This window comes from Cnephaeus nilssonii (assembly GCF_951640355.1).
Source record: "Cnephaeus nilssonii genome assembly, chromosome: 12".
Classification (NCBI taxonomy): Eukaryota; Metazoa; Chordata; class Mammalia; order Chiroptera; family Vespertilionidae; genus Cnephaeus; species Cnephaeus nilssonii.
This window is the reverse complement of record NC_137083.1, coordinates 8,105,968-8,133,066: the sequence shown is the minus strand read 5'-3', so window position 1 is coordinate 8,133,066 and position 27,099 is coordinate 8,105,968. Positions and strand designations below refer to the sequence as shown.

Sequence of the window (27,099 nt, the reverse complement as noted above, 5' to 3'; positions counted from 1 at the left end):
CACGTGCACGCGCACAGGCCTGGAGTGCGTATGTCTGCGTGTGTCCCTCCTGCATCAGAATCCAGACGGATCTCGTTGCCTCTGCAGAGCGGAGTGCCTTTGCGCAATGCGTGTGTGAAGTGTGTGTTATGATACATGTCACTGGTCTGGTAAACACACCAGTGCGATTGCATCGGCACACATCTTTGTTCTCGGTTTGGGCGAGCGTGCTTCTGCATTGCTGGGAAGGCGTGTGTGTGTGTTTGTGTATGTGTGTGTTTGTGTGTGTGTGTGTGTGTGTGTTTGTGTGTGTGTGTGTGTGTGAGTGTGTGTGAGTGTGTGTGTGGTGGTCTGTCAGCCCCTGAAGGCATCTCCCCCTCTCCTCCTTTGTGTATTCCACACAGGGCTGTTTGCATTTTGTCTTGATGCTTTCAAGTGGGTGCCCTGGGGATAAATGTCTTTATGATCTTCTCTGTGGACCTGTGTGTGTGTGTGTGTGTGTGAGAGAGAGAGAGAGAGAGAGAGAGAGAGAGAGAGAGAGAGAATCGGGCATCAGCCAGTCCTCAATACACTGACCCCTTGCTTGCCGGCTGCCACCTGCTTGCCTGTAGAGCAGCCAGAGCCAAGGAAGCCCCTCTCCCTTCGGGGCAGCACTCTTGGTGCTGATGAAGGTTAAACAGGTTCATGGTTCTGCTCTACATGAGAGTCGCCTGGAGAGCTTTAATCAGCCCCGACGCCGTCCCAGCCCTAGAGCGCCCCGCTCAGCTGGGCAGGGGTATTTTAAACACACCTCAGTGGTTCAGGGGGTGGGGGTGGGGTGGGGAGAGGGCAGGTTGAGTGCAGGGCTAATAGGTCAGAGCGCATCTTGGGACCAGAGTCGGCCCAGGCTGCTGGCCTCCGGGCCAGAGGGGCTGACAGAGGTACTGGCGGCCTTGTCTTGGGTGGAGGCCTCCCTGACTTTGCGCCTCACCATCCTCTGGCCTGCGTGCGGGAGAGTCAGCTCCAGATCTGAGACCTCTGCCTGTGGTTCTCCTCGGAGCCCTCTGCTGGCGGGGACAGCCAGCCTCCTGCATGTGCTGCGGGTGGGCCCGGCATTCCCGGGGTCCCCCCAGGCGTGGCAGACAGGGCCTGGAGCTCCCCAGGGGTAGTGGAGGTGACCGAGCCTCTGGGGACCGCTAGTGCCAGGTCATCCAGAAGCAGCCTGTGACGGCAGGCATGGGAGAGCCCTGTGCACAGCTGGCACCCAGGGGTGCTGGCCAGGGACTGCCCAGCCCAGGTAGTCTTTCCTGAACCACAGGGCAGAGGCTGGGCTGGCATCCCCATGGCCACTGGGCTTCTCAGAGCATCTCTTGGGGGCACCGAGGCCTCTTGGAGCATCTCTGAGTGGGCCCTAAGCAGGCAGAGCAGCAGGGGGCTAAGACGGCCCCTTTCCTGGAGCCTGCCTGTGGCTGTTTTTCTTTCACTGCTTTGGGCGCTTGTTTGTCCCCCAATTTAGCTTGGAGGGGCTGAGGGCAGCTTGGAGGGGCAGAGAGAGGGAGGGAGGCATGGATGGGCAGAGAGCCTGGGCACAATGGCCCTAGGGCAGTGGTCGGCAAACTCCTTAGTCAGCAGAGCCAAATATCAACAGTGCAACGACTGAAATTTCTTTGGAGAGCCAAATTTTTTAAACTTAAACTTCTTCTAACGCCACTTCTTCAACATAGACTCGCCCAGGCCGTGGTATTTTGTGGAAGAGCCACACCCAAGGGGCCAAAGAGCCGCATGTGGCTCGAGAGCCGCAGTTTGCTGATCACGGCCCTAGGGTAAGAGCAGCTCTGCCCACTGGTGGGGTGTGCAAGGCTAGTGGTCCGGATGTAGCCCGCATGGGCCTCCTGGACCAGGCACCTGTGGGCTAAGGGTGCCCCTGACCCGGGCCTACTCAGCCATTATGTAATTGAATAGTAATAAACATGCTTCTTAAATGGCTGAGTAGTGTTGCATTGCATGGCTGTGCGGGGCCTGTTAGCAGCGCCTGCGGGAGGGAGGCTTTGTGGGCCCGGCTTCGTGGGGATGCTGTTGTACATGGCGCTGCAGTGAGTAACCTTCACCGTGCCCGTTTCTGTTCACGTGCAAACGTTTCTCCAGGAGAGACTTCCAGGTGCGGAGTTCCTGGGTCGACGGGACTCTGTGCTAACGACCAGTTTTAGAGGCAGACCAGACTCATCCCCTGCAACGGGCGGGCCGCCCCGGCCTCTTCACCCGACTCCCAGCACACTGTCGGCCTCCGTCCTGGAGGACCGGGAGTCCCGGCAGCCCGGAGGCCTAGCTCCCTCGGCGGCCGCTGGGTTGTGCATGTCGGAGGCGAGGGCTCTGTCCTGGAGGCCCCGCGGGCGGAGGCCAGTGCAGGAGGCTGTGGGGTTAGGGCAGTGGTCGGCAAACTCATTAGTCCACAGAGCCAAATATCAACAGTACAACGACTGAAATTTCTGAGAGCCAAATTTTTTAAACTTAAACTTCTTCTAACGCCACTTCTTCAAAATAGACTCGCCCAGGCCGTGGTATTTTGTGGAAGAGCCACACTCAAGGGGCCAAAGAGCCGCATGTGGCTCGCGAGCAGCAGTTTGCCGACCACGGGGTTAGGGGACCAGCTTGGCAGCTGGAACCAAGCGGCCTTCCGTGAGTGAGCAAGTTAGAGGTGCGCTCCTTTCTCACGTAGCAGCCTGGAGCTGGGGTGGCCCCGCTCCACGCGCTCCCTCAGGCATCCTGGTTCCCCCCAGAGGGTTGCCCCCACCGCTCAGGGCTTATCCTGGCTGCCCTGTCAAAGCGGGCGGGTCTGGCGCTGGGAAGGCATAGGAGCAGGGGGACAGCATGTGATGCTGTGTGGACAAGTGCACATGTCACTGCCGCCCCTCCCATAGGCGGGAATGTTCACATGCCCTCACCTGAGCAAGAGGGACAGGCGGGCACACGTGTGACAGCTAAAGCTGTTGTCGTGGAGGGAGCTGGGGGAGGCAGCGCCGGCCGCAGTGGTCCAGTGGGGGCCTGCGCCGGCGTGCTCCCGCCCTGTCCCCGGTGCCTCGCAGATGGGGGTGCTCAGCAGGTGGTTGTGGGACAGAGAATAAAGAACAGCCTGGACGAAGGCATGAGGGGCTCCCCGTGGAGGCTGAGAGCCTTGCCGCGGGAAGGGGAGGCGGTCGGGGGGAGGGCAGGCTGCCCCGCAGGACTCATGCCTTTCCTTTCTCTCGAACCCTAGGCTCCTTGGGGCTGACCAGCGGCTGCTCTGAGTGGGAAGCGAGTGGTGCTGGCCTGAGCCTCCTTGTGGCTGAGAAGCGCCATGGCCAGCATCGTACCGGCCTCCCTGGCTGCTCTCCTGCTGCTGCCTCTGGTAAGGCCCCAGGTCCATACCCTGGCCCCGCCCACCTGCTGGAGCCCCCAGCTCACCTGAGCCCCCACCCCAGAGAACCCTGTCTTTGGCGTGCCCTCAGCTGGTATCTCTGCCAGCACCCCCACTGGACCATCCAGCACTTCTGTGAGTTAGAAAGGGTGTCCCATCCTCAAGACCTTCAACTGACTTGGCCAGAAATCCTTGCACAGTTTACGAATGTATCGCGATGCTGACGTGGGGCAGTCTCCTGAGCTGTGCATCCTGCGCACCGTGCAGGACCCCGGCCGGGCTGCAGAAGGTTCTTTGACCCCAGGCCCCTGCTCCAGGGCAGAGCTCAGGAGCCTGCTCTCTGCTCATGTCTCTCCCAGAGGGAGGGCGGTGGGGAGGGCTCCAGGCCTTGGCCCCCGCCCCGAGCTGGGACTTCACATCAGCACTGGCTCTAGCGGTCTCCGAGCCCTGGACCCGAGCCCTGCCTCTGCCCTGCCTCACCGTGTGGCCACAGACAGCCTGTCCCCGCCCTGGAAGCCGTCTGCACCTCTGAACAGTCAGGGCTAGACTGAGCATGGCCCTTGCCGCTCAGATGCCTTGTGCCTGCCTCCGTGCTCCCGACATCCCCTTACACAACTGCTCCTGCCCCCACATTTTGAGTTAGAGGCGACAGCCACGCCAGGGCTTTGAAGTTACTTGTTCCTGCCCTTGAATCCAGCCTCTGCCACTAACCAGCTGTGGGACCTTGGGCAGGAGTTTCTTAACTTCTCTGAGCCTCAGTTTTCTCTTCTGTAAAATGGGGCAAGAGTAAATGGGAGTGGTTCACAGGCCCACTGAATGCTACCACTGCTCCCTGGCTTGTACCTCCTTCCCCAGCCCCCAGAGGAGAGAGACAATGAGCTGTCAGCCCCTCCTCTCCCCCAGCCCCTGCTGGCTCCCCTGAAGTGCAGCAGTAGCCTTGTGGCCTCTGGAGCTACACTGCCTGGGGCCAAATCCTGGCTGTATAGTCTACTCAGCTGTGTGGCTTTGAGCAAGTTACTTCACATCTCTGGGCTTAAGTTTCACATGTGTAAAATGAGAGAAATGGCAAAAATACTACCTACCTTGTAGTCCTCTGGATGTATATGTACACACATATAGTATATGACAGAATAGCACATGTAGGTTGTAAAGTGCTATATATATGTGTTTGCTGCTGTTTTTATAAGACTTGGAACCTGAGGCCCAGGGTCAGGGTGGGATCCACCCAAGGCCACACATGGAGTTGGTAAAGAAGAACCTCATGGTGTCGGTGACAGAGCGGATGTCAGGGTCCCTGCTGGCCCTGAAGTTTCTCTGTCACTATCCTCATCCTGCTTCTGCCCCTCCCCCCTGGCCCCAGGGCTTAGGGAAAGTGCTTACAGTGAGCCTTGCTGCTCCCTCCTACCGTCCCTCCTGTTCCCTGCAGACGGCCGCCATGCACTCCGACTGCATGTTCAAGCAGGAGCAGGTCCTGTGCCTGGAGAAGATCCGGAAGGCCAACGAGCTGATGGGCTTGAACGCCTCCTCCCTCGGTGAGTCGGCTGGCGGGGAGGACATGGTATCCCAGCACATCCATAGCCCTTAGAACTGGTGCCCCAGCCTGCGGCCACCTTGGGAAGAAAGGTGGAGGGGACGGGTCCCTGGGTCCTTCAGAGAGCCCGGTGGGGCGGGGGAGTCCTGGATCTGCTCTGGGCAGCGGCACTGGGTTGCCCTCCTTGGGGACAGCCTGCCCGGGATGCCTCTCTGTGGGAGGGCTGTTTTGGGTGGCTGGGTATGGCTGCCTTAGATCCCAGGGGGCTGGGCTAGAGCTGGGGTTTGGCTGTCAGAGAGCTCGTTAGCAGGCGGCCTGGGCCTGGCGGCAGCAGGGACACAGCTGCTGCGGGTGGCCGAGCAGGAGAGCACGTGGGCAACCCCAAGCAGGAGGTGTGGGGCCCTTTCCACCTCCTCTGCCTCCTCTGCTCACTCCGCCAGAAGCCAGAGACGAGGCAGCAGCGGGGACCCCGCGGCCTGTCTGGGCAGTACTTCTCCCGGGGCTGCCCTTAGCCTGGGGCGGGGTGCTGCCTCCTCGGCGGGAGGGGCCCCGCACTGCAGGACAGTTAGCAGCCTTAGCTTCCCCATCAGGTGCCACGGCTCCCCTGACCCCAGTGACAACCCAGAATGCCTCGTAACATTCCCAGATGTTCCCAGGCAGTGGCGCGGCCCTGGCTGAGAACCAGGGGTCCTGTGTGGCCCCCTCCTCCTAACTCCCTCGCTGTGCAGAGAGGACGCTGAGGCCCAGCGGGAAAGGGCGCCCTGGACTTCCTGACTCCCAGCGACCAGGGCGAGGGTCTGCGTGGGAAGCCAGGGACGTGGGGGTGGGGGGCATCCCTGGAGGCCTGGCCAGCCTCACTTACACCTCAGTCGCTGGAGGGTGGGGCTCTCTGCCCAGACTAGAAGGATCCACCTCTCCCTCCGGATCCTCCCTGTTTATAGGGAGCTCTTCTGAGCACCATCTGTTTAAATACTCGATTAATCTGCAGCCCAGTTATGTGTAACGGTCCCTCCAGGCCAAGCTCCCCGGCCAGACAGTGAACATTAACTGCTAATGGAGCCGCTCCGGCCACGCTGGACTCGCCCGCCCTCCAGCCGAGCTCTGGCTCAGCCCTAACGGAGGCTGGAAGTGGATTCTAGGCCTCACCAGCCAGGGAAACTGAGGCAGGGGCCCCAAACAGGTGCCCAGTTGCAGGAGACCAAAATAATATCTGGTCCAAGGCTCTGGTCTAGGGGATGGGAGATGGGGCCATGAGGTGGACCGGGAGCCCAGGTGTCCTGCCTCCTAGCCCCGGGCCGGTGTTCCTGCATCACAGGAGTCAGGGGCATGTGGGCTGGGGCCTAAGAAGCATCCGGGAGGGAAGGGTAGAGGTGGGAGGCGGGGCTGTTGCACAGATGTTTGTGGAGCCCCAGCTGGGGGAGGGCCAGAAGGCTAGCCCCCAGGGGCGACGTGAGCGTGAGACAGAGGTGAGGATGGACACCCTCCCAGGAGGGGGCAGGCAGGTGCTGGGGAGAGGATTGCACCCAGGTGTGCTCAGGAGAGGAAGCGAGGAATTCTGGGAGGGTTCATGGACAAGACGGTATTTATACTAGGTCCGTGGTTCTCAAACCTTGCTGCCCATCAGAGTCACCAGGAGCTTTTAGGACAATGTGCTCACGCTCCAGTCCAAACCAGAACCGCAGCCCCTCACAGTCACCGTGACTGTAAAGGCTCCGAGGCGGCGCTGACAAGCAGCTGGTCTGAGAACCACTGAGTTAGGCCCTGGGGACCAGTAGGCCCTGACGGCAGGTGAGAGCTGAGGGGTGGGTGGGTGGGTGGGTGAGTGGGGAGAACTTCCTCGGTGGGGGCACCACAGCAGCAAGAGGGGGGAGGCTCTTCCCTGCTCTGTACCTCAGAAGCTCCACTATTAAAATGAGCAGGTGGAACGAACCATATTAGCCAGTAATTACATAGGTTTTCCATGTGCCAGGCACTGGACTAGTGCTTTTTCTCCCACTGAAGCAACCTAGAGGGCAGGCTCTGTTATTACCCCTGTCTTATAGACGAAGACACAGAGGCACCTGCACCCCTTAAATCCTTGTCCCTCCCTGGTCCCAGGACCTCCGCCCCCCAGAGAACTCCAGGTGATAATGTGCATAGTGGCCTCCAGGGGGAAGCTGAGGGACAGGGTCACGCTGGGGAGGCATGGGAGCCGAGCAGGCAGGTGAAGGAGGAGGATGCACCGGCAAGGTGGTGGAGAGCGAAAGCAAGCCCTCTGGCCCGGCGCTTCTGTCTGCACCATCCTCGGCATGTTCTGAAGATGTTTGTTGGGACCGTTATTGAAGAGCTGTGTTTAGTGGTTTTGTCCCTCGTTCCAAACCTCTGAATGCTAAGTGGGACTCAAGACAACATGGAGTCCAGCTCTGTCACGTGACACTCAGAGAGGCGGAGGCCAGAGGTGGCAGGCAGTCCCTGGACAAGTTACACCGAGGGCCTGAGCCAGCTCTGGGACAGGCCCCAGGTCTGCGGCCCCAGCCAGGGGTGCCCTTTGTGCTGCAGTGCCCTGTGCCAGAGAGAAGGAAAACGGACCCCTGGGCGTGGGAACCTGACTCTCCACTCCCGACAGTCCCAGACCCACGCAGGTCACGGGCCCTGCCTGCTGGGCGGGCCGGTTTGCTCTCTGGTCCGCCCAGGCAGCCTGGCTGCCCCATGTGAGTCCGGCCAGAACCTCCCCTTTGCAGGGTTGCAGGCTTCCGGCAGCCTGGAGGCCTGGCCTGCATTTAAGCAGGGCCGGTCAGGTGTGGTCCTCGGGGGCCCCCAGACTCTGGAGGAGATGCAAGAGGGGCGCCTGCAGCGGCCCTGGCAGGGGCAGAGGAAGGAGACGTGTACAGAAGACGAGAGCCTGCTCACTGCTATTCTGACCCGGCCTCAGGCCAGTCCAGGGTGCACAGTGCCTGGTCCCAGCCACTCCCCCCTCCCCCCCCCCCCCCACAAGAGGAGAGGCCTGGGGAGGGAGCCACTGCAGGGCTGGGCCCAGGCTCCCATCCTTGGAGCAGAATCAGCCTCTTGCCTGCCCCTCCCAGCTGCTGTGAGACTAAACAGGCGCCCACCGTGGGGGAGGAGTGGGGTCCGCAGGGACCCCTCGCCCCCCAAACCTGACTTGAGCCTGCATCAGAATCTTCTGGAAGGCTTGTTAAAACACAGATGGCTAGCCCTGGCACCAGAGTTTCTGACTTGGTGGGTCTGGTGGGGCCTGGGCACCTGCATTTCTGACGCGTTCCCAGTGGTGTTCCTGGTCTGGGGTCCCCGCTTGGAGAGCCGCTGAGCTCGAGGGGGAAAACAACTTTCAGTCGATTGAAATCACGCGTTACCCCCGGAACGGGTGCTAAAATGGGGGGCTCCGTGTACCCACGCATCCTCGGCGGCTTCTCAAAGGGACGACGGCGCCTGTGTGAGCCCCTGCGGTGCCGCTGCGCTCGCGGTTTTGAACACACGGTGGAACTGGACAGCATCGTCACCATGACAACCCGAGAGGAGCGCCGCGTTCTGTTCCAATTGAGGCTAATGGCTCCCGCGTCCTCTCTGTTCAGTCTGCCCGAGTGGCCTCTCCTCCCGCTGCTGTCACGAGGCACTGCCTCTCCTGGCTGCTTTGTGGGGGTGGCGGAGGGGGCGCCGCCCCTGAGATGGGGCATCTCCCACCACTGGCATCCCCACCCCTGGCCTGAATGCCTCTGACCAAGTTCCAGAGAGGCTTGGGGGGGGGGGGGGGGGAGAGGCAGAGCCAGGAGGGCACAGGCCGGCAGTGTAGAGTTGGGCTACAGCAGGAGAGGAGTAGGGAGGCGGGGTGTCCCCCGTGGAGAGACCTGCTCTGCAGGGGCGAGGAGAGGAGGGAACGTTCCCAGCCTCTCAGCAGTGGCTGATGCACTGGACCATCGCCGCCTGGAAGCGCGTTCCTGGCAGCTGTCACTCCCCTCCCCTGTTTTCCTCCTGCCTCTGGCCTCCCCTCCCCAGTCCTCCCCGCCAGCTGCCCTTTTGCTGTGGGCATCCCTTGTTTTGTTGGGGCCAGGCCCTCTTCTCTCCTCTTCTTCTCAAATCTGTGCCTTCTCCTGAGACATATCAGCCAGGTCCACGGCCCCACATACTATAGCATCCCTGTGCTGACACCCCCTGTTCTCCCTCCTCTCCACGCCCCCTCCGCACTCCACACCGTCATCTCACGGCCTATTGGGAGTCTGGGCGGATGTGCCTTGGGAGACACTTGTCCTGGCGGAGGGGCCAGAGAGGCGCCCCGGCTTCTGGGCATTGGCAGATCGCTAGTGAAATCTCTGTTCCTCATTGGCGCTCTCGTTGCTCCACGTCGGGAGTACCCTCAGAGACGCCCAGCCCTCAGTGTGCACACAGGGAAACTGAGTCAGGGTGGAGGGGTAGAGACTTACCAGAGTCACGCAGTGAGCCCTGGGCTGCAGTAGACACAACTCCAGTCTCGTGGCCGACGTGCAGGCTGAGGGACACCCTGCCCTCTCCCACTCGGCCCTCAAATGCAAACTTCCCAAATGTCTTCTCCACCTCTGTAGCCCTGGCCCATGGGCCCTGGCACATGGCAGGAGCTCAGAAAATAGCTAAGAGAATGAATCGCTGCCCTGCCTCCAGGCCTGGGACCCCACCCTGCGAGCCCCCTCTTCTTTGTGCCATCCTCACCGGAGCCCTGCACCCCTCGCCGTCCCTCCGTCCCGTCGTCCCGCCATCCTTGTGACTGCTCACCTCCATCTGAAGTGCCCCGGGGCCTCAGGAGCGTCAGCTGGCAGTGGCAGCTGGCTGTGCCAGGGCCCGCTGTTCCACGATAAGGGAACATCTGTTAACGGGCACCTGGGACATGGGCTGGACGTGACCATGCTCCGTGATGTTCCCGGTCAGCAGGGGCCCCACAGCCCACGCTGAGCTGCTGGGCCCCCTTTCAAGTACCGATGTCACAGCCAGGCGTGTGCGGCTGGAGCCCTGCTGGGTGGGCGGTGGGAACCATCAGTGGCTGGCCTGCTGCTGTGAGACCTGGGACACGGTTCCTCTCCTGTGGCCCCCAGTGACCTTGCCTTCTTGGTTTGTGGTCATCAGAACTTACTTTCTTCTTTTCTTTTTAAAAAATACATGCTTTATTGATTTTAGAGAGAGAGGAAGGGAGAGAGAGAGAAACATCTACTGAGAGTGAAACATCGGTCAGCTGCCTCCTGCATGTTCCATACCAGGGACTGAGCCAGAAACCCCACAACCCGGGCATATGCCCTGACTGGGAATCGGAACTGGCGACCCTCTGGTGCCTGAGACAATGCTCAACCAACTGAGCCACACCAGCCAGGGCCCTCTATGATGTTTCCAGCTCCCAGACTGGGTTAGTCCGGGAGCAGGATGCTATAGGTTACTGTGATGGGGGATGAATTCCAAAATAGCCAGGTCTCAGTTCTGAGAGACAGACCACTTCTGGTCCACACAGCACCCAACAGAGCTCACGAGGCCGGCCAGGCCCCTCTCTGCCCAGGCTTCCTCCGGGACCTGTTGGCGGCCCTCCGCTGGCCCTCGCCCCTTGCAGGCCTCGGGTCTGAGTCCCTGCCCAGGCCTCTCTCCAGGGAATGATTCCCAGGGACACCTAATTGACGTGAAGTTATTGATGGTAACAGTAGGGGGCGTGCACGGAGTGAGCTTGGCGCTCCGCTGGGAGCTTTGCTGTGTGAACTCATTACTCCTCCCAGCAGCCCTGGGGGTGGGGGTGGGGGGTGAGAGGTGGGAGGGGGGGTCAGTTCCACTGGCTGTACCTTACCTGTCAGAATGGCCCTCTCTGCACCCGTGTGTATAGACCCGTCTGCAGCATGCAGACCCTCTCCCGACACTCCATGCTCTGCTGTCACTTCCCCCTCCTCCTCCTCCATCTCTCTGTCCTGATCGGTCATGGTCATTACGGGCACCTCCACCCCCCGAGTAAACAAAGTCCACAGGGTGCCCTCCTCCCCGTCGGTTCCTGGTGGACTCCCATCCATCGCCTCCCCCACGCCCATGAAGCTGGGCCTAGGGGCCGTCCAGGGAACTGAGGGGACCCACCCACTGAGGTGCTCGCGGCCAGGGCCTGCCTCACGGCTCTCTTCCCCACAGGCTGCCCCGGGATGTGGGACAACATCACGTGCTGGAAGCCCGCTCACGTGGGTGAGATAGTGCTGGTCAGCTGCCCCAAGTTCTTCCAGATCTTCGATCCAGACCAAGGTGGGTTTCGCCAGGGCCTCTTCCGGCCACGCTCAGCCCCGCCCGCTCCCCGCGTGGGCCCCAGACCTCCCTGGGATCCAAGCACCGCTGCCCTACAGGCTGATAGCTGTTCCCAGGGGCGCGGGGATGGAACCACACGCCCCCTACACACGGGGACACACAGGCTTCCCTCAGGCGTGGCTGCCCGGTCCCAGTGGGGGTCTGTCATCGTGGGTGGGCACAGCTGGGCTCACACACGGCCTCCATCACTCACCCTGCCGCGGACCTTGGGCGAGGCCCTCACCCCTCTGTCCCCTAGTCTGTCCAACAGGAATGTGGTGGGTCACTGGGGACTCGAGTGGTACATGGGGGAGTCACTTGGGGCAGGACTAGGCACGTTTTAATACTCAGTGGTAATTGTTAACTGATGTTATTGCCACCATCACTCACCTGGAGACACGGAGAGGCCCGGAGAGACACACAGGGAGACACCCTCAGGCAGTGGACACAGGACGCTCCCTCACGTCCACACTCGCCCGCGTCCACATGCACACACTACTCAGATCCAGGCACAGGGCCCGGCCCTCACCGTCGGGCAGGCGCACTCGTGCGCATTAAGCAGAGTGTGTTCGTGGTCCTCGCTGACCGCGGGCAGCGATGCAGGCTCAGGAGAGGAGGAGCGGGGATGCCTGTGGGAGGACACTGGGCACACGGGCGCCGGGCGACTTGCAGATGCCGGCCTGGGTGTCTGATGGCTCCCTCCCTGCGAGGAGAGGCTGGGTGGGTGCAGTGTCGTAAGGAGCTCAGCCTGCGACGTGTCTGTTCAGGTGTGTGTGTGTGTGGGGGGGGGCTACTGCAGCGCCCTGGAGCTACTCAGGGACCCCAGCCGATGTGGGAGACCTTGGGGTGGGCAGGGATGGGCCCTGTGACTCAGGATACAGGGCGGCGGGGCGGGGACGAGGCAGCGGGCTCTCTGCAGGCCCCAGGCCGTGGTGACCACATCTCTGTGGGGAGCGGTCTGACACCGCATCTCTCCTTTGGGTGTGATTGTTTCCGCCTTCCCTTGAGGCCTTGTGGGCTCCCAAAGAAGGTTGGTGTCTGGCCAGATCACTGAGACCCCGGGAAGAGCCTAGAGCCAGGAGCCTGTGGGTGTCCAGGGTGAGCTGAGGGCACTGTTGGGGGCGGGGCTCCAGGCAGGTGGCTTTCTGAGAACGGTGCCGGCCGGTGCTGACCGCTGGGCCCTGGAAGGAGGGTCTGAGTCACGGGTGTGGTCACGCACAGGTCACTTGCGGCCTGGGCCTCGCTTCCTCCTTCACCCGAGGCTTCGGTCGATGTCCTGGAAGTAGAGTTCCCAGACCCCCGTCCACTACAGAGTCCTGCCCGCCCGTCCCCTGTCCTGCCCGAGAGAGAGGCAAAGTCTGATTTTCCTGGAATCCTGCCAACCTTGACTCTGCCTGGATGGCAGGTGCCTGCGGGGGACGGTGGCAGCCTGTTGGGGTGCCAGGCCTGTGTCTCAGGGTTCCATCCGAAGACCAGAGAAGGCAGGGTGTAGCTGCCGTACCCCCCACCTCGCCTCTCCCTTCCCCGGCTTCTCCTCCTGGGGCCTGTTAGCCACACCCCCCACCTCCAGACCTCCTGCCAGCCCAGAAGGAGGGTGGCAGACAAACTCTCCCATCCTGGCACCTCGGGACTGGGCGTGACCACGTGCTGTCTAGAACAGGACAGGGGGTGAGTTTTGGAAGAGGAGCAGAGGAGGGAGTGCAGTGTGAGTGGCATGTGGCAGCCCCGCGATGCAGCCCGATCTCTAATTCCTTCCTCTAGAAGCCAGGTTAGTCACACCCTCCGCTCACGGACTCCTGTCCTTCATTCATCCGCTTCAAGTTTACCGAACATCTTCTCTGGGTCAGGCACCATGGCAAGACTGCTTCTTTCCAACAATAAAAATAAGGCAACGTGGATCGGCGGCATAAATAAGATCTTCTTGAGATAAACTTCCCTTCGGGCGCCACCCCTCCCTCCCTCTGGCAGTTGCACAAGGAGTGTGTAATTTACACCTGACTCTTAAGAGCTCATTAAGGCAGGCCTTTTAGCACCTCCATTCGCACAGCTGAATTAGTGAGACTTGCAGCCAGCGACTTCCTGGAAAGTTGAGAATGGCATTTCTCATGTCAGCTCTGGGTTCCCAGGGCCGCCCCTGGCGTTCATGGGGTGGCTGCTGCGTTGCAGGCTGTGGAGCGACAGGCGAACGCTGCGCTCTCAGACGCCTCTGCGCATTTCTCTGTGTCCTGTTCCCGAGGGAGAGGTGGATGTCTCCAGTGTCTGGCCGGCCCCCAACTTGTAGTCCTCATGGCTCTGGGCCCCAGCAGACCCTCGCTCCAGCGTTTGTGGGTGAGGTGGGGAAGAAGGAGGGGGAGGAATTGGGGCTCAGAGAGAGCAGACCCCACTTCAGCCCTCGCTCACCTCTGCGTTCTCTCCCTTTCTCTGTTTCAGTCTGGGAGACAGAAACCATCGGTAAGAGGAACCCTGGAGAGGACAGACTGCTGCTCATCTGTCCATCTGCCCACCCAGCTTGATAAACTGTCCATCTGTCCATCCAGCTGGAGCCCAGCTCTGAATGCTGGGAATGGGTGGGGGTGGCATGAGAGGCTTATCAGGGACCAGGTTCTCTCCCCCTCCCCCTTTACACCTTGGCCATCCTCGAGGTGGGGTGGGGGGACACAGGAAGATGGAAGATGCAGCCCTTGGCCTCAGGGTGCTCATGGACTTGTGTGGGAGGACGAGACTCACTCATGGAGGGGTTAACAAGCCCGCCACACACATATGTGCAGGCCTGAGTGTATGCGTGCGCCCACACAGATACTGACATCCCCAAGTGGCTGCAGAGTTGGAATGCCCAGCAAGCTCTAGAACAAAAGAGACCTAAGGATGCCGCATGCGGGCAGAGCAATGTAAAGGTCCAGGAAGACGTCCTGGAGGAGATGGCATGTCAGCTGGACCTTGGGGACAGGATTTGGGGACGTAGAGGGGAAATGGAGATGCATTGCTCGTAGGGGAGTCAGCATGGGTGGGGGTGGGAAGAAAGAGTCGGGAAAGAGAAAAAGGTCTGAGGATCAAGTCTTTGAAGTTCTGGGTTCCCTTTGAGGAGAGTGGTTTGGAGGGGTGGGCACCGAAGAGGAAACCTCAGGCCCAGGACGTGGGTGGCTGTTCCTTGCCTTGTCCTTGAAAAGGCCCAATCATCCCCTTTCCTTCCTCTCCCACTCCGGGGGAGGCCCTCTCACCAATGACAATGTCCCATTTCCACTTCCTGTGGTCCAGGGAGGAGGACTGAGTCATCGGCATCAGTAGATTGCAGAAACACAAAGCAAATGGGATTGCCGATAGGATGCTCAGTGTGTCAGGGAGGTGTGGGTGCAGTGCTAGGCTGCCTCCTGGCTGAGACCCCACCCCTCGTCCTCCAGACCAGGGGAGCTTGGCCTTCCCGCGTGGAGGGCCAGCAGTGGGCAGCCCTGGCAAGCTGGTGGCCGGGTGTTCTGACTCATGCCCATGTCTGTGTTTTGCAGGAGAGTTTGGTTTTGAAGACATTAACTCCTTGGACTTCTCAGGTACGTTGGGATCAACCACCTGCTGGCTAGAGGTGGGGCATCTGCTGACGTGTGAGCAGGGGGACCCCTCGAGCAGGCCTGGCTCTGCCTCTCTGTGGCTGTGTGGCCTCTGGCAGTTCCTTTTCCTTCTCTGATAAGCGGTGGATCTCCGTGGACATTTGTCCTCAAGTGCCAGGCAGAACACCGTGCATACGATTTTAGGGGAACACAGATCTCTTGAAGCCCCATCGTGGACTCCAAATAAAAACCTTCTGGATTAGGTGGCCCCTGACAGCTTGGAACTCCCCTGTGTAGAGTGGTGGTTCTCACATTTGCACGGTGGCCACGACCCCCAGTGGGCTTGTGAAAACCCAGATTCCTGGGCCCCCGCCCAGTCACTAATCCCGTAGGCCGGGGGTGGGGCCTGAGAAGGTACATGTCCAGGCAGTCTCCCAGGTGGTGCTGGTGGGCTGGTCTGGGGAGGCGCCCACTTGGGGAAGCTGGGCCCTGAGGTCCCGTGCTCCGTGGAATCGCTGGGGGGCAGAGCCGGGTGCAGTCATGGGGAGTCACTGCGGTGCTGACCGTCTGGAGGGCAGTACAACAGAGTGGCCAGTTCATGGCAGAGTTCGGAACGGAGAGGCTTATGCTGTTCTGGGCCCACGCTGTGTTATTCAAAGGAAACGTAAAGAAGGAGAATAAGAGGAAGGAAAGAGCGTATACCTCCAGGACACTTTCTAAAAAATTGGTTTTTTGAAGCAACTTCCCTTTCTTCTTCCCACCACCCTGATGTGGGCAAAGCGGAGAGGCGATGAGGCCCAGGCAGGGGAGGAATGTGGCCAAGGCCATGGTCCCAGGGACACGTGGACTCTCTGAAGAGGGGGTCACGGGGGCTTGGGAGGAGCCCGCCAGTAGCTGCTGAGCTGGGTGTGCTGGAGCAGGAGCAGTTGTCTTGAAGTTGTGAGCGGAAGCGATTCTCTCCCTGTGCCTGGATGCCCTCCTGCCCTGGGTCACAGGGCTCAGAATCCCAGGCACCGTGGAGGCCAGTCCCCTCTCCCCTTGTTAAGAGAGCAGCTTGCACCTTCCCCGATCCCCACGCCCTTTGTAAAGGCCCAGCTTGAGGTCATCAACAGTCACTATTCCCCCACCCCCTGCCCCCACTTAGACAGTGGAGGATTTCAGGAACCTAGTGCCATGCTTCCCAGGAATCCCTCCGTGTGGAGTAACTTTCGAATAAGGATTCAAGGCCTCTTAGATGATCTCTGTGCCTGCGTTCTTCCACCGCAGGCATGAGGGTGGTGAGCCGGAACTGCACGAAGGACGGCTGGTCGGAGCCCTTCCCTCACTATTTAGAAGCTTGTGGGTTTGATGAATATAATGAATCTGAGTCTGGGGACCAGGTGAGTGTCTGCCCCCCCCCCCCCACCCAGAGGCAGTGAGTGGGAGTGGGGTTGAGGAGGCGGTGGAAGGGTGTTCCCAGCAGAGGCTGTGACTCCTGGTGGGATGATAGGCATCTCCGGTCCCCAGGCAGCATGCATGAGCACCCACCGTGTCCGGGTGCACGGAGGGTAGGACTCTCATTCACTCATTCTGGATGGAGAAGCAGCCGGTTTGCTGCCTGAGCTCCTGCGGCGCTTACCACGTGCCCCCACCTCCCCGGCTACTCCTCTGGGACACCCAGCCTTCCTGTGGCCCAGCAGCAGCAGGGCCATTGCTGGGCCAGGCAGGGGGCCTCCTGGACCCTTTTCCAGGCTAAGGGGTGACTGGATTGCTCAGAGCTCCTGCGCTCCACAAGCATTTATGGAGCATCTGACGAGAGCAGACACACTACAGCGGGGCGGAAGCCACTCAGTGGGGGATGGGGGCTTGGGGAGGTCTCAGAGGTGGAGGCACTGAGTGGGGAGGAGGTGAGATCAGCCAGAGGAGGGAGGAAGGAGGGGCTGGGCGGCGGGCCCAGAGGTGGGAGACTGGGCTGGGGGCCGGCAGACACCACATGGAACCCCACCCATCCTGTGCCCTGCCCCAGAGTTACTACTACATGTCGGTGAAGGCCCTCTACACAGTTGGCTACAGCACGTCCCTCGTCTCCCTCACCACTGCCATGGTCATCTTGTGTCGCTTCCGGTAAGCTCTCCAGCAGTGATCCAGTGAGCGTGCCCACCCCAGTTCAGAGCCCTCGCCACGCCCCCTGGACGTCAGCTCTGGAGCTGGTGGGCAGGGGCCTCCCCCACTCCAGGATGAGGGATGGGAAACATGACCCCAGAGAGGGCAACTGGCCTGTCCAAGGAGGAGACCTACTTGCCTCGCTTGTGCCTTCCTGGTCTACATAGAGGGGTCATGGGCTGGGTTCTCGGGGCCTGCAACTTAGAGAGCAGGAAGGAGGGGCTGGTCAGGGTGGGGGCCCATAGCATCCCCGAGTGCGCCGCCGTGCTGTGGGTTCCCGCCTCAAGGCCTCTCCCTCGCTGGGCAGGAAGCTGCACTGCACCCGCAACTTCATCCACATGAACCTGTTCGCGTCCTTCATGCTGAGGGCCATCTCGGTCTTCATCAAGGACTGGATCCTGTACGAGGAGCAGGACAACAACCACTGCTTCATCTCCACCGTGAGTGCCCGGCCAGGGACATCCCCAGGAAGGCCGAGGTCCGGGGCTTTCCCGCAGGTTAACACACAGTCCCAGTGGGCAGAGAGATCCAGGAGCGATCACCAGGCCACGGGTAGCCAGGGACGCCCCTGCCTGAGGCCATAGCCTGGCCCTCGGCACCTGCGTGCACTCGGCAGAGCAGTCGGAGGTCAGGTGGAAAGGCCGGGTCCCACTTGGCTAGGATGCGCACAGGCTCACAGAGGGCTTGCCTCAGCTGGTTACCGACCGCCCAGGACGGAGCCCAAGGGCTGTGGGCCGGCATCTTCCTAGACCACCTCCCCCGACCTCAGACCACAGGTCAGCAGAAAAGATGGGTTTGGATGGGGTAGGATGGCAAAATCTGCCTAGAGCCCAGGGCCTTGGCCTGGGAGGCACACTTAGAGCAGGCCTCTGTGAGATTTCTGGGGGGCCAGGGGTACCTCCTCTAGCCCTGTGATGTCTAAAGCCCTCATTTGAACAAGGGGCCTCCCGCAGGGACCTGCCTACTCACCTAGCCTGTGGGGCTTGGGAAGGGGCAGGAAGATGCGGAGAATGAGCCTGGGGGGAGGGGGAGGGCTCCATGCTCAGCACTGCGCCATCCTTTGCCGAAATGGGCAGTGTTGACTCGGCGGGTAGCTTCGACTCCGAATCATGGGCTGCTGCAACTTTAAACTCTTCGAAGCCAGGCGTGTTGAGTGTTTCCGACCCATGGGGTGTGAGCCTGAGCAGGCCAGAACTGAAGGGCCCTCGGGATTCTCCCTGCTCCCGGGGCTGGATCTCAGGGCTCGGCGGGGCAGGGGATGGGGGCTCACGTCACCCTCTCTCTCCGCCCCCGCCCCCTGCTCTCGGCAGGTGGAGTGCAAGGCCATAATGGTTTTCTTTCACTACTGCGTCGTGTCCAACTACTTCTGGCTGTTCATCGAGGGCCTGTACCTCTTCACCCTGCTGGTGGAGACCTTCTTCCCCGAGAGGAGATACTTCTACTGGTACACCATGGTTGGCTGGGGTAGGTCTGCTGTGGCCTCGGGGCCCCGTGGGGGAGGGTCAGACCAGAGGAGGAACTTCCCTGTCTCCTCCCCCCTTGCCTCGATGCCACACACCTGCGGCTTGCACCCCTTCTTGCTCTTCCTGCCCCCAGAAAGCCCACCTTCTGAGCGGACATCCTCTGTAAGGCGAGCTAGCCCATGGTCTGGGGGAGACCTGGGCCTCTGGGTATAAGGGACAGTTAGGGTCCCCAAAGCTCCAGGTCTGAGAGGGAGCCGTGCCTGTGGGTCAGAACCCCATGTCTGAGTGGGGATGATAGCCACAGGGAGCCCCAAGTCTGAGGGGGGAAACTGGGCCTGTTGGCGTTCCTGTTATTACGGGGCTCCTCGTGTTGCTCTCGCAGGGTCCCCAACCATCTGTGTGTCGGTGTGGGCTGCGCTGAGGCTCTACTTTGACAACACAGGGTGAGTGCGTGCCCGAGAGCTGGGCTGGCTTTCTGTGTGGGTTCTCCATGGGGCCCTGACCCCGCTTTACCGGCCCCAGACAAGCGATACCAGGCTGGGCACCCACTGCGCCCTGCACCGCCCACAGGTGGGTCCACTCGGCCACACCTCAGCCAGAAGGCAGTGGGAAGGAGCATGGCTCAGAGTCCCGCTCTGCTCCTGGGCCAGAGCTGAGCATCTGTTTCCTTTCAGGGAGGGGAGGAAGAGAGAAGGGCAAGCTCCCCTCCTTCCCCCAAGAGTCCTAGGTGTGAAGGGGGAAGGTGGCCTTTGCCCAGAAGCCCTGTGGTGACCCTGACTCTTGGGCTGCAATCCCTGCTGAGGGAAGGCCCGCGGCACCCGAGACCTCTCCTTCCAGCCGCCCCTCCTCGGGGAGCTGCAGGGGAAGCACCAGCCAGGGCCAGAGACATGGTCCTGCAGGGGCCCTGTCCCTGAGCATAACCTCCCCTCGCTCTCTCTGTCTTTTAGCTGCTGGGATATGAATGACAGCACTCCTCTGTGGTGGGTGATCAAAGGCCCCGTGGTTGGTTCCATAATGGTGAGTGCCCTTGGGACAAGGAGCAGGGAAGAGGTGGCGGCGGCTTGGGCATAAAGGCACGAGACGGGAGAGGAAACCTAAACCAGCCTCCTCCCTTCTCATGGCTGCATTGTATTCTGCAGCATGGATGTACATGTGCTCTAGCTATCCTGAGCGTATTGGCCATTTATGTGCTCCCATTTCCCCTCATCACAAAAGACACGACTAGAGAGAGTTCTGTGCATAATTGTGGACAGTCTTTTTTTTGGGGGGGGTAATGGTTGCTCGATGCTTTAATGTGCATTTTTCCATGTTGCTAGTGTCTCAGGGCATTTCCCCAGATATTTGTTGACAATTTGTTTTTATTCTGGTTATTACCTTTTTATTTATCTTTTTTCATGCTTATTTTTCTAGCCCGTTGTTGTCTGTCTTATTGTTTGAAGGATAATAACCCTACATTCGGTACACATGTTGTAAGTGTATTTCCAAGACGCCGTAACTCTTATGCGGTCAAACCCGCAGGCTTCCAGTTTCCACATTCCGAGCCTTTTTTCTTGCTTAAGGAGGACTTTCCAGACCTATGACAGAAAGATATGCTTCTTAATTGTTTTGTCACATTTTTGTCGATTGGGTTATTACATGCTTTAGTCCGGCTGAAATTTTATTTCCTTGATCTGAAATGATACCTAAATTTATCTAATTTTATTTTTTTTCCCTAGTGGATAGATGTTCCAGTCTCTCAATTATTTCTATTGAATAGATTATCCTTTCTCCATTATGTTGAAATGTCACTGCATCTTAAGCACTCACTGTATTTTATTTGGTTCCAGATTTTCAGTTTGATGTTACTAATCTACTAGCTTCTTCCATGGTCAGTACCCCACTGGGCTAGTTACTATAACACTGTAGCATGTTTTCATATCTGGTATGCTAATTTTCCCTTCTTTATTCTTTTTTTTTCCTTCAAAATCTTCTTGTATATTTTCTTTTTCAAGTGATTTCAAATCCTTTGGCCAGTTGCAAGAAAATAGTCTAATTGCAATTTTTATAGGAATTAAACTGAATTTATAAACTAATTTGGAAAGTGTAGTCCCACCCTTCCCCCAGCTATCCACCGTTTTGCTTTCTAAGTTTTTAGCTCCCTACAGTCAACTGTGGTATGGAAACCAATTTTTTTGAAAATATATTTTTATTGATTTCAGAGAGGAAGGGAGAGACAGAGAGAAAGAGAGAGAAACATCAATGATGAGAGAGAATCAGTGATCAGCTGCCTCCTGCCTGCCTTATACTGGGGATCGAGCCCACAACTGGGCATGTGCCCTGACTGGGAATCAAACCGTGACCTTCTGGCTCATAGAGGTCGACGCTCAACCACGGAGCCACGCTAGCCAGGCTGGAAAAATTTTAAAAGAAAAATTCCAGAAATACACAATTCACAAATTTTAAATTGGACACTATTATGAGTAGCGTGAAGAAATCTCGCGCTGTGTCACGCTGTCCTACCCCAGGATGGACCATCTCTCTGTCCAGTGTATCCTCACTGCATAGGCTACACACCTGTTAGTCAAAGCAGCCATCTTGGTCAGTGATCAGATTGATTATCATATTTTGAGGGAGAAAAAGACCACATTGACATTTATTATAGTATATTGTTGCTATGCCTAATTTACAAATTAAACTTTATCACAGATATGTTTTTATAGAAAAAAAAAACATAGTATATGTAGGGTTTGGTATTCTCCACGGTTTTAAGCATCTGCTCGGGGTGAGGAAGGAGGGATGACTGTGACTGATATTCTTAAAATATCGAGTCTTCCTCTCCAAGAACATACATAAATCTCCATTTATTCATTCTTTCTCATAGAGTCATTTTGTACAGTTTTTTTCAGTTGTCTTTGTAATTTACCTCCAGGATAAATCCAGCCAGTCTGGATTTATTCTTTCATTACATTTTTTAGTAGATTACTATTGATATAGAGGGAAGCTTTTAGTGTTGTTGTTGTTTTAATTACTTTTTTCCCCTTTGAATGGACTTATGCAGTTAGCAGTGTTTACTGAGCTAAATGCCAGGTGCTGATGAGAGTGGTAGAGTACCTGAGGAACAGCACCCTGCCCTCACATGGCATGCTTTATAATCCCAACAGCTCTGTGAAAATGCACAAACAAGACCTAACATGGAAATGTATTTTTATTGACCCGGTCTACCTTTTTTTCCCTATTTTTTTAAAAAAAATAATGAAGTTTGGTCTTGCTTAATTTTCTTGTCTAAGTTACATTTGTGGTACTCTTTCCCTAGCCTTCGATTTGCATGCTTAATTATTTTATCTTCAGCATTTATCATGTTTAGTAAGTAAGTGTTGGGCTATCGTTTTCCTCGGAGCACTGCTTTGGCTGCATCGGATGTTGCCGTGCTCTCCTCCTGCGGTGCCTCGTTTCTATTTATTTGCTCGCCTCCCTCCTTCCTCACCATACACACTGCTCCCCACTTTGATTAGAGAGCTTTTGCCCTGGTCTGTACCTGCAGGTAAACGCTGCTGTTCCCATTCCCAGGCCTTGAATGGATAATGGGTGTGGTGGTCCATTCCGGCCCCCCATATTCAGTGACTGTGAACTTGGCGTTCCCAGAGGCCAGCTCTCACCTCTGCAGCAGCCTCTTCTCTTTCTGTCTGGCATTGGAATTATTCCATCACGCCGACCCTGTCTGCTCTCTCTCTCTCTGCTGGAAATGGCTCACTTTCCTGGCTCACTAATGATACCTTACCCGTTTCTCGGTACTCCTGTGGAATTCTTCTGTGTCTGTCTCTTCTGTCATCTCAACCATATGAACGCCATCCTGAATTCTGAGTCTAGCTGGGATCTCGGCTGGATGGGGATGGGGGGCCCTGTTCGGGGGTAGTAGCGAATGCAGAGGCAGGGGTGTGGACAGGCTCCGCCCAGCATCGTTCCCATCGGCTTTCTCCTTGCTCCTCAGGTGAACTTCGGGCTCTTCGTGGGCATCATCTTCATCCTCGTGCAGAAACTCCAGTCTCCGGACATGGGAGGCAATGAGTCCAGCATCTACTTGTAAGTACCACTGTGTGAATGCCATCGTCCCCTCCGCCAGCCGAGGGGGCCCTGACGCAGGCCACCGGAGGACAGGCCTGGGTTTGGGGGACAGGGTAGCCTCGCGTGGGCTCTTGCAAGATTTCCTTCTGATGAAAGTGCCTTTGAAATCTAGTTGCCCATCTGTCTTCAGCCAGGCCAGCAGCTCCTAATCCACCTGGTGAGGACATGGAAGGGAAGAGAGATTGGAGGAGACTGGCCGATGACATGTCACCCTAGGAAATCCAGACGGAAATGGCCAGGTTCCCGAGGGTAGCTAGGGTCGTGGTTGCTCAGAAGTTGGATTTCCTTTGGGGATCTTGGTTCTTTGGGACGCTCATGCGCGCCACTGGCTTGCCTGATGGTCCCCGCCCAGCCCTGGTGTGCAAGTTGCTTCAGCCCCACAGCAGGTCACGTGGTCTGGGTAATGGAAGGAGGGAGACTTTTTCTTCTCCCCTCGGGCAGCTCTACTTTGGGGTCTGGTCCTCCCCCTAGAACTCCCTCTTCCCGGAGCAAAGGAACGTCTGATAGGTTTTGGATTGATGGGGTTCTCAGGCGACCTCTTACCATTGAGTGTAGGGTTTTCTTCATTCACTGCCACTGCCATGTGGTTTGTTCCCTACACGTGTCCCTGCAGTCGTGTCCCCAGCAGCGTATCCCTGCTTTCTGTGGCCCACCCTGTCACCCCGTCCCAGCCTGTCCCAGCCCCAGCCCTCGACCCACCCTGAGTCAGACTGAGCACCGCCTCCTGACTCTTCTTGCCTGGCGATCAGAAGCGTGACCAGCTAGGTGTGTGGGGCGTGGAGACACTTCTGATGCTGGGGAGGAAGGTCAGTCCCCTGCGGGTGGCTGGAGGGGCCAGATGGGCACAGAGAATCTGGGGGCAGTCTCTGGGGTCTGTCCGTGGGTGGGGTATGAGCCACAGGTGTTGCTTCCTTGGCTTTTTAAGAGGAGAGCAGGTTAGAAGGAGCTGAGGTATTCTCACTGCATCCGTGGGGGGCTTTGTCCTGCCTTCATCAGAGACCCCAGAACGTTAATAGCTGCCCAGTGGACAAGTGGGGCAGCAGAGGGCTCCCCCTCCCAACCATTCTTCTGAAGAGAGAGAGAGGGTGGGGGGGAGAGGCAGAGACTGCTCAGAGAGCCATCCTAGGTCCTTCCCTCAGACTCCGCGGGGCTTCCCTTGTCTGTCGGTGCAGCTCAAGCACCACCCCCTGTGGCGCCCTTCCCCTGGGGTGGGGACCAGCGCAGGGCCTGGCGGGTGAGCTTTGTTCCCTCCGCATGGAGGGTGATTCCATTACATTGGGAAGGAACCCCCTCCTGTTTTCTGACTCGTTTACTGTTTTTTCATTTTTTTCATACTTTCGCAAGTTCCTACCAACCTCTGCTTATACGTGTACGTCATGTAGTAAGACATTATCCCCCCGTCACGTCATTCAGTCTCCCAGGCCTGTCCTCTGCCACGCCCCGAGTGCCCTAGAGAGGCCATTCCTGCCTGTCCCGCGGCCTGGCCAGCGCGGCCCTGCTGCTCTCCTCCCCTCCTCCCTGTCCGGATCTGTGTCCTTGTGTCTGGTCCCCGTTTCCTGCTCGAGGGCGGATTGGCTCCCCCCGAACTAATCTCAGATCCCTGACGCCAGTGTGTAGCCGAGTCAGCCTCATCGCTCCTTTGAGCTCTAGCAGCCTCGGTCCTGGTAGAGTCCGTCTCTTCTTCTGAGGTCCCGGGACCCCATCTCTGGGCTTCTCCCCGCGCCCCCGCCCTCTGCCTGTGCGGAGACACACAGGCCCAGCCACAGCCCGAGTAAGGGCACACGTCCCTGTCGCTGTGTCTCGGGGAACAGGGGCCCGAGGGGAGGGAGAGGGACGGGAATGGAGCAGTCAGAACACACGCGACACCTGTCCATTGTTTGTCTTCTATGGGCTTGGCATGTGGTCTCCAGAACAACTGCCATAGTCACACCAAAGACCACCGGCCACAGATCACCACAACCAATACTATAATAACGACAAAGTGGAAATATTGCAAGAATTACCAAAATGTGACAGACACGAAGTGAGCAAATGGTACCAATAGACCTGCTCAACTGAAATCAATGAAAATATGTTAAACAAACAAACAAAAACCCTTTAAACTATAAAAAAAAAACACAAAAAAAATACCATCTGTGAAGCGCAACCAAACGAAGTCTGCCTGCACATGTGAGCACAAACATTTTAAAAGCCCACTAAGGGCTTGCTTCTCTCATGTAAAAAGTCCCCTCACAATCTCAGCAAATCCTTTTTACAGAGAAAGTGCTCATCTCAAGCCCTAAAGGTTAAACCCTCGGATGGATGTGGTCTGCACACCGGGGGATACGTGGGGGGGTGGGGGTGGGGTAGGACCCACGCAGGACAAGGGTCGGCTTGATCCTGTTCAATTCAGCGAAGGTTTGAGTGAAGGAGGCCCGCTGTGGAAGTGAGGGGGAGTTAAAGGGACGGTGCTCCTGAGAACTCAGAGCGCTGAGAGTCACCTGCACTTCAGTCCACGCACCGTTAATGCTCAGGAGCACCCCGGGGCCCTGGCGAGCTGGGCGTATAAATGTCTGCGTGCACATGTCACCCCCGTGCCGTGGCCGCGGGAGCTGGTTATCGGTGAAGGGCAGTGAGTCCGGTGGGAAAGTGAAGGCCTAGCTGCGCTGCAGGCAGGCCGGCCCTGCACCCCAGGCTCCACTGTTCCCCCATTCCCGGCCTCAGGGACGTCCCAGGCAGAAGAGGGTGGTAAGCAAGTGTGTAAACAAGGCTTCCTGGAGGAAGAGGCCCCGGGTCCCAGCTGGTGTAAAGCTGCCCGCCGGGGGGGGGGGCATGGAGCTGCCAGGCGTCTGCTGTGGGCAGGGAGACGGTGGGGCTCGGAAAGGGCAGGCCTGTGGGAGCGGGTTTGAGGGCGGGGCCCGTGTCCCCTTGGGCCACCAAGTATGTGTTGGGCTGAGAAGCCCTTCAGACCTACCTACAGCTTTTTGGTTTTTTCCTCTGTTTCCAGAACAAATATAAGCCTGGGAGTCCCCAAGAAAGCCCGAGAGGACCCCCTGCCTGTGCCCTCAGACCAGCATTCACCCCCTTTCCTGTAGGTTGGTGCCAGCGGCTCAGCTGATAAGGGTGTGTCCTCCGTAGACCAAGACGGCGCTCTCGGCCCAGCCTCCCAAGGACCGGGGGGGCTGGGCGGGGGCACTGAGCCCCCCACACTCTCTCCCTGGTGCTCCTCGTACAGTGAGCATCCGGGGTCAGGGCTTGGGCGTGGAGTGCGGGCCTGGGTCAGGGCTCGGCTTGTGCTCAGGCTCGCCCTGGTCTTGGGCAGGGGTTAGGGCTCAGCCCGCCGGGGTCAGGGTTAGCCTGCCTTTCCCTGGGGACCAGCGTTTACCTCTGTGAGAAGCGGGGGCCCCGAAGGCGGGGGGAGGCTGCAGGGCAGACAGGATTGTGCTGAGCGGCTCAGGCCTGGCCCTGAAGGAGGGCTTCATTCCCGGTGGGCTTCCCACGGCACGGTGGGCATCGGAAGCTGCCTCTTGGGTCTGGTGTGGGGGAGGGAAACCCCATCTGTGTCCCCCTCAGGGGCCCCACAGAGGGTCTCCACGGTCCCCGGGAAAAGGAAGGAGCAGAGAACAGACACGGTGATGGCCTGGGTGGCTCAGCAGGGCCGTCATGGACCCAGTGTCAGGAGGACAGCATTTACCTCTGCACACAGGCCTGTCCGGGCTGGGCGCTTCCAGTCGGGGACTCAGGCACCCTCCAAGGCGCCCGGTTCTGATGGGCTCCATCTTCCACTACTAAAGCACCCTCTCCTCTGTCTCAGAGCACCCCATCACCCCAACTCCTGTTAGGGATTGGCAGCAGGGGATGGTTACCCCCACTTTGCAGAGAGAGAAACTGAGGCCCAGAGAAGGAAAATGGCCCCACCGAAGGTCACCCAGTGAGTCAGTGGCCAATCAGAGCCTTGAGCTTAAGTGTCCCACCCCCCAGCTGGGCTTCTGGTAGGGGTACCAGTGTGGGGTGGAAAGCCTTCCTGGGGACTGGGTTGGGTTCTGGGGGTTCCCAGCCTCTTAGCATCAGGGGGACCCTCTAGAGCAGGCGTCCTCAAACTACTAGTGAAGGAGGGAAAGGGAATTTAAAAAAACAAAATGGCACATGCGGGTGTTTTTGCCGTTTTGTTTTTTTTACTTCAAAATAAGATATGTGCAGTGTGCATAGGAATCTGTTCATAGTTTTTTTTGTGTTTTTTTTTTAACTATAGTCCGGCCCTCCAACGGTCTGAGGGACAGTGAACTGGCCCCCTGTTTAAAAAGTTTGAGGACCCCTGCTCTAGAGAATGTTCAGTTCAGACCACGACATCCTGAGGGCTGGGCATATCCAATGCCACAGGGGTCACTAGGATCAGGGTGACCAGACGGGGCTGCCTGCTGGGGTCTCGTCTAGCATCCGGTCAGGTGTTGCCTAGGCCTACAGCCCGGCAGCCCCGCCCTCTGAAGGCACCGAAGCATCGTGGAGTCTGGCCTGAGACCAAACAGGGGCCCAAGACACCCGATGCTGCATCCCTGGTTACAGATGGGAGAGCCCAGACCTGGACATGACTTTGACCTTCCTGCGGACGGACAGCAAAGCCTTGGCAGGACCGGGCCTGGGAGCCGGGCTCTCTGACTTCCTGCGACGGGGTCTCCGCTCTGAGACGGGCTGGCGCTGCTCGCCAAGAAGCCCCACCCAGCACCCTTG

The 27,099-nt window shown here is 58.5% G+C and overlaps 1 protein-coding gene across 3 annotated transcripts in view; it reads left to right on the top strand.

Annotated features, from left to right (window-relative positions):
- Positions 1 to 3,214: 3,214 nt before the first annotated feature.
- ADCYAP1R1 (ADCYAP receptor type I) overlaps positions 3,215 to 27,099 on the top strand; it is a 32,612-nt gene continuing 8,727 nt past the window's right edge. For 2 of the 3 annotated variants that reach the window (XM_079786452.1, XM_079786451.1), the window contains exons 1-12: positions 3,215 to 3,343; positions 4,779 to 4,884; positions 11,001 to 11,108; positions 13,578 to 13,598; positions 14,648 to 14,689; positions 15,953 to 16,065; positions 16,692 to 16,789; positions 17,136 to 17,268; positions 18,139 to 18,292; positions 18,674 to 18,734; positions 19,239 to 19,308; positions 22,259 to 22,350. In XM_079786452.1, coding sequence (XP_079642578.1) covers positions 3,293 to 3,343; positions 4,779 to 4,884; positions 11,001 to 11,108; positions 13,578 to 13,598; positions 14,648 to 14,689; positions 15,953 to 16,065; positions 16,692 to 16,789; positions 17,136 to 17,268; positions 18,139 to 18,292; positions 18,674 to 18,734; positions 19,239 to 19,308; positions 22,259 to 22,350 — 1,049 coding nt within the window. In that variant the 5' untranslated portion in view covers positions 3,215 to 3,292. Of the gene's footprint in view, positions 3,344 to 4,778; positions 4,885 to 11,000; positions 11,109 to 13,577; positions 13,599 to 14,647; positions 14,690 to 15,952; positions 16,066 to 16,691; positions 16,790 to 17,135; positions 17,269 to 18,138; positions 18,293 to 18,673; positions 18,735 to 19,238; positions 19,309 to 22,258; positions 22,351 to 25,378; positions 25,463 to 27,099 lie in introns of all 3 variants that reach the window. The other variant, XM_079786450.1, reaches the window with a different exon arrangement.